We start from the raw sequence: 6,974 nt of genomic DNA on the forward strand, positions 1-6,974 counted from the left end.
CAGTCTTCATCCATCTCAATATCTAAACATTCAACCAAAGAACCACGTATATAAATTATTGGTAGGAATGGCCGGGTTAGCTCTCTGAATAAGTTAGAAACTCTGTTGAAGGTGCCCAGCATTGTCATATCCATCAACAGACAATGCTAGATAATGGATGACACTACCAGCAAAGGCAAGTTAGGGCTAATAACCAAGAGGGTATCATCAGGAACAATATCAGGGCCAGTTTGATGGACTGTGTTGAGGTCACCATGTGGGAGATCACATGGTGACCCTAACCATCACTACATCATTGTAGTGATGGTTAGAGTCAGGGTCAGAGTGATGATCAGAGTCCGGGTTTGAAAATTGGTCAGAGTCAGGGTATGAATGTTGGTCACAGTCAGGTTTGAAATGGTGGTCAGAGTCACGGTTTGAAGGTTGGTCAGAGTCAGGTTTTGAATGGTCTGAATGTTGGTCAGAGTCCGGGTTTGAAGGTTGGTCAGAGTCAGGGTCTGAATGGTGGCTTTATTTGTACCTTTATTTCAGAGGTAAATGATGATAATGCAACACTTTTTTCACAATATAATCTATTATTACATTATGAGCTGTTATTACATTATGAGCATCATCAGTAAGGCTAATGATGTAATAAGTTATTACATTATGTGCAAAGCTGTTACATTATGTGTTCATGATTTTATTACATCATGAGCCGATTACTACATTATGAACTTTTATTACATTGAAGTTATTACTTCATGAGCTGTTATTACATTATGGGTTGCCATATAGTTGGGCTCATAATGTAATAAATTGTTACATTATTACATTATGCGCAAAGGCGTTATTACGTTATGCGCTCAAGATTTTATTACATTATGAGCCAATTATTACATCATAACTTTTATTACATTTAATTTATTACATTATGAGCTGTTATTACATTATGAGCCATTATTACATTATGAGTTGCTACAGTTTGCAACAACACGTCATGATTCCAGAGCAATCTCCCACTGAAATCAGCAAATGCAACAGGGAAAGGCAAAGAGCTTGTTTCCAAAGGCCACAGTGTATAAATACTGCCCCCTTGAGGCCAAAACTCACAACAGCATGTAACATTTTTTACTTTGCATTTAATTACTTGAATCCTTTATGGGATGTTGATTGAATGTAGCATTGATAAAACCGTTTTACAGTGTACATTTATATAAAACAGAAGCATAATGTTTTTTTTGTCTTGTACTTTGCTTTTTATATCATGTATGTCAATATTAAGCACTTCAGTACTAATTAAAGCAATGCAAAAACAATTTCATGACTATGTGTCAATATTTATGTTGTATTTATCCTTGTTTTGTCTCCAGATATGAGACATTTAGAAGTGACCTAAATTCTCTATAAATACCCTGATTAGTGGTCCCTTTGGTACACAAAGTGAGGACCTTGTAAGAAGAACAGGTGTGTATCAGTTTTGGTTTTGTGCTTACACATTTAACTTTTCATGACTGCAGTTATATTCACATCATAATGTTAGGATTAGTACAAAATGCAAGTTACATTTGAAGTGAACTCACAGGAAGCAAGCATGCACAAGTCTAAATGTGTTTCACTTGTCAAGCATGCACAAGACTAAATGTGTTTCAAATAAATGTCTTACACAGAGCACAGAGATGTGCATAATCTTCCCCAACGTCACTGTAAAAAAACACTAACATCCCACCCACATCCATAAATAGACAATGGCAAAGCTGACCTCATGGTTTGGTTAAGGTTATCTGTACACAGACAGGCTGGCTCAGGCATTATATAGACAAAAACACACACAGTCACTCCAACAGTCACACACACACTCACATGCACATACATACACATAACTACATCCATTTCCTGTAAAGAGTGCCCCATTCTGATGTTCATCTTTACTCTCGTGACATACAAAAAGCTCCCTCCCCCACACATGCACGCATGCACACATACACACACACAGCTGTTAGGGAAACAAACCCACTCATGCTGAGGAAATTGGTAAAACCTTCGGGAAGAGAGACAGAGAGAGAGGGAGTGTGTGAGAGTGAGACAAAAAGAAAGACAGACACACATAGCCCTGAAGCCAGGGAACTCCCTCCTAGGTCTTTTTCATACGGCGAAAGACAGACAAAAGAGTGCACCCGCCTGGATTTTAATGCAGTCTGCCAGTAAACCTCAACAGTGATTTCATTTGCAGCAGGATCAAGAGTTTGCAGTTCACGGCGAGCAGTGCCATCAATGGAGTTAGTAAAGAGGGAGAGGCACAACAAATGTATTTTTCTTGGATGTTAAAAATCTGAAGAAGGATTTTGGCAACAACCTATCAACTGCTATAAAAAGACAAAGACACAATCTGAAGGAAGATAAATCAAACACAGTCGAAGGTAAGAGAGCATATCTCCTTCTATATCGTGTTCTTTTAGTGCACGACTCTATTGTGCACGTGTTTGGTGTTGACACAGCATCTGTGCCAGGATTACATGCCCCAGTTTATGAAAAAGGGCGGATTAGAAGATCATCTACATTAACTGTGTAACAGAGAATAAGACCATTCGTCATCTATTATGAGACAGTTTCCTACAAGCAGCAACCCTGCTGTTTGATCACTGTTAAATGTGTGGAAATGTGGTTCAATTTAAAAGCAAAATAAGGTAGCAAATGAGTATTTAATTCCAAAAAATGTATACACAAAATGATCATTAAAATTTTGACTTTATTTTTAGTTAACCATGCCAGCTGAAGGATTCCAAAGGGGCAAATATGTCCTGTTTATGTTGGCTTTGCCGGGTATTTTGGATGTCCACAGGGTCCAGAGCTGTCGGATTGGCTCTGGGCCAGAGTGTGAAAAAGCCTCTTTTGTCCCGGGCTACAACCTGGCCGGGGAAGGTTTTGATGTGGTACGGATGCGTCGAACAGGAGCATATGTCATCAATGTTAAAGCTCATCTGGCTGACAACCACACTTGTACACTGTGTGCAAACCCATTCCACATGGGACAGGTAAGTACTGTAAAACTCAGCCTTCTCTCCACACTCCTTTACAGGGTGTCTTCATTCAGTCTAAACGTCCTGCAGTTACTTCCATCAAACTGTTTTCCTCTTTTTGTGCCTTCTGCTCCGTCTTTTCTACATCACACTTCCTGTAAATATTTTCTTCTGGCATCTGCATACCACTGTACATCCTGCCTTTTTTCTCCTCCACAGATTCAGAAGCTCCCAGCTGCAGTACTTGACTGGCGTCCCTTCAGCCGCTGCAGTAAGCAGCTTTCTAGTGCCCTCCACCACTCTGTAGACTCTCTGCTGCGCAGCTCCAGTTCCTTAGTTAACAACAACTGGGATCTGGGTTTGAGCTTAGATAATATTGGCAAGGCAGTGATGGGAGGAAGCCGCTCAGACTTGGCCAAGTTTGCTCGTTCGCAGCACAGTGTGGATAAAGCCACTTTTGCCATCCATGAAATTAGTTGCACCTATTACAGGTAAAGAATAGTAGCATGGTAAAAATAGGACATTGCCATTATATATTAAGTGTTGATCGATGTAATATTACTGGGATTATTAAATTGATTTACAAACTAATAGTGCACAAAGCAAACACATTTTTGGCAAAGTTACAACAGCTTCATATGAACTCGACTGCTTACTGTGTTTTCAACATAAGGGTCAAGATAATAATCTGTTGAAGTATTTTGTTATTCCAGCTACAGGCTTGCTGACCATCCCCAGCTGAGCACAGAGTTCATGAGGCATCTGAAGAGACTCCCACAGAGTTTAAATACAAGCCAGAGCAAAGCCCTATATAGACGGCTAATCGACACCTATGGAACACACTACATACACCAGGTCCTCTTTCTTGGCCTCTTATACCGTCGTTCTTCTGCTACAGATTGTCTCTCTGACATAGTCTTGAATCCTTAATTTCTATTTTGACATCAGTACAAACAAGTGTCTTTGTCTAATTCATTTGAACATACACTTTTGAAGAACTCAACTCTCAATCAGCACTTTCTCTGAAAAATGAATCATCTTAGATAAATGAGAGGTTGGAAAATTTGGTCCAAAATTGACTGGTCTGTTTAAAAATTAAGGATAGGCTGGAAAAGTTTGTGAAAGGTCATAACTATAAATTGAAACTTGACAAGATGATGAATTTAGCATCTGACAGTTATTCTATAATATCATTTGTATTTCCTAGGTCCAACTTGGTGGTAAAGTGAAGCGAATAACAGCCTTTAGGACCTGCCTGGCCACACTGAAGGGCTTCTCGGAGTCTGATATCAAAAACTGTCTTAACATTGAACTCCGCATGGCTCTGGGTTTCGTCCCTGCCAATGCATCCTTCTCCAACAAGTGTGACAACCTCTTGAAGGGCAATATGAGCATGGGTTTCTACCAGGGCTTCATGACCCATAAGATCGAGGTTATCGGAGGGGAGAGGTACTTCCCTGACATCCTCTACCAGCAGGATCCGTCCGAAGCGTACCTCAGCTGGATGCACAGCCTCCACGACAACCCTGATGTGGTTTCTTATGCCATCTTCCCTCTGCATCATCTGGTGGAAGACTCACAGATCAGTGCTAACCTTAGAAGTACTGTCACAGAGTACATTAAAGAGAACCAACTGAGGGATGAGCAGATGGGTTTCAAAAACTGCTCCCCGACCCCCAACTTGGACCACAACTGCTGTCCGCTTCGGGCAGGCAGAGGAACTCTCAGACTGGACATCCACAGAGCTGCTGGTCTGAGGGCAGACACCTTCACAAAAACAGATGCCTACGTTAAGATCTTCTACAACGGTATGTACGAGGAGACGGAGACAGTGATGGACGACAATAACCCAGTATGGAATGCAACTTATAACTTTGGCTCAGTGGAACTGGGTCAGGAGTTGAGGTTTGAAGTCTGGGATCGGGATGTGCTTTACAATGACTTAGCAGGGAGGTGTCTAATCTTTCCTGAGCGAGGAACTCATTCCTTAAGCTGTCAGCTGAAAAGAGGAGTTCTTTATTTCACCTACACCATCAAATGTGATTCTCACTTGACTGGCTTCAGGTGTGGAAGATACTCACCCAACGCTGAGTAGATTATAAGATTAAAGCATGTTGTAGATGATATTATAGTAACTTTTTCGAAAGAGATAAGTAAAATTTGTTCGTGTGTTTTTTTTTAAACAAGTTTGTAAGATGTAATTTCCCTTACATTTTCCCTGAATTGCTTACTGACATTGCTATATTCATACCAGCTAACCTTGTCCCTTTTCTTTTTATCTCATGTCTTAGTAATATTTAACCAAAGTCTAAATTCTTTTTATTTGTTTGTTTGTACTTCTTAAAATAAAGAGTTGAATTCATCTTAAGTGGCGGAAAAATTAAGTGTCGAAATCAAAGTCAAATATCACAATATTTTTGACCAAATATTGATATTGTGACAATATTGTAGGTGACAGCTAGAAAAAAGTCTGGTAAATTCAGAAAATTACACCACTTTGCTGTAACACAGGCTTTACAAGGAAATGACAACGCTTATCCCAGATCACATTATTACGATATTCAAAATCTAAGATGATTTCTAGCCTCATATTATAATATCAATATAGTATCAGTAACACAAAGGAGAAAAATCAGTTGTCCTTTAGTGAACTGTTGACTTCTAATCAGCAGATAAACAACATCACACTTAAATTGAATTATTGGAATGTATCATTACCAGCAGAGAGGTGATGTTCCACGTCCCTGGAGCTAGCTTTGGCAGCAGAGGATCAGACCGCCAAGGTCCCCGCCTTCGGCCACTGCCCAGCTCACATTGCACCCGACCCCTTTGGCCCCTCCTGGTGAGTCTGCGGGAATGGGGTCCTATGCCACCTCTTCGGGCTGTGCCTGGCCGGGCCCCATGGGTACAGGCCTGGCCACCAGGCGCTCGCCACCGAGCCCCACCCCCAGGCCTGGCTCCGGGGGGGCCCCACGGTGACCCACATCCGGGCAAGGGACAAGGAAAACCATTTATAGAAATCATCATAAGCGGTCTTATGAGCTACCCTTTGTCTGGCCCCTCCCCCCGGACCTGTTGGCCATGGGTGACCCTACCAGGGGCATAAAAGCCCCTGACAACTGAGCTCCTGGGGCCATTGGGACACGCAAACCCCTCCACCGATAAGGTAGTAACTAAGGGAGGGGGGTTTGACAGAACATATAGAATATATAATAGAATATTCATACATAAAAAAGATTTTGCTGTTGCCATCCCCTCCTGCTGACCCACTGAAAGCACAACTACAGAAGTATTTATTGAAATCTTTATTATTTAGTTCAAACTTGAACCTAAAAAACATACAAATTACTTAGTAAAAGCTTTTACAGTTACACATAAACACTTACAAGACATTACGCAATCATACAGTGCATGAATGTAGCAGCTGCTTCCTCAAATCATCATCTTTGTGTCACCTGGATCAAAATATTTTAAGGAATGAAAACAGCAAAGGAACTAGTCAAGAACATTTCAGCTCATATTATTTTGACTTGAATACGGTTTGTTTTTCATACTATAAAACTGGAATAATTGTATGTTAAATGCATCGACCACATCCAAACAACTATGTCAATAGAAACCAATCAGGCTGCCTTTGCCAATCATTTTAATGGTAACAAAAAATGCCTAGAGTTAAACTATCAGGATGAAACTCCACACGATACACAAATGGTGACAGTGAATACATTTTCCTAAATACTTGGCTGACTTTTTGATGCAACCCTAATTGGCAAAAACTGTAGGGTATTGGTTGTAGTGGAGGAAACCAACAATGTAATTAGAGTTGTCCTACCTGCTGATCTTAAATGCTGCTGTGGATAACGGCAGCAAAAACATTTCGATGTAAACAAATACTTTCTTGTGAAGAATTGGAGAGATTTCACAGTCATATATGAAGAATGGTAAAACTCTACTTTATTCCTTGCACCACAGGTA

General features: G+C 40.6%; 1 protein-coding gene across 1 annotated transcript; it reads left to right on the top strand.

Moving 5' to 3' along the window:
• Nucleotides 1–2,744: 2,744 nt before the first annotated feature.
• Nucleotides 2,745–5,135, top strand: prf1.5 (perforin 1.5). The gene is made up of 4 exons (XM_053325723.1): nt 2,745–3,014; nt 3,219–3,490; nt 3,713–3,854; nt 4,207–5,135. The coding sequence occupies exons 1-4, from the start codon at nt 2,745–2,747 to the stop codon at nt 5,092–5,094; spliced, it is 1,572 nt and encodes a 523-aa protein (XP_053181698.1). The 3' UTR covers nt 5,095–5,135.
• Nucleotides 5,136–6,974: the final 1,839 nt, after the last annotated feature.

This window comes from Scomber japonicus, chromosome 9 (assembly GCF_027409825.1).
Source record: "Scomber japonicus isolate fScoJap1 chromosome 9, fScoJap1.pri, whole genome shotgun sequence".
Classification (NCBI taxonomy): Eukaryota; Metazoa; Chordata; class Actinopteri; order Scombriformes; family Scombridae; genus Scomber; species Scomber japonicus.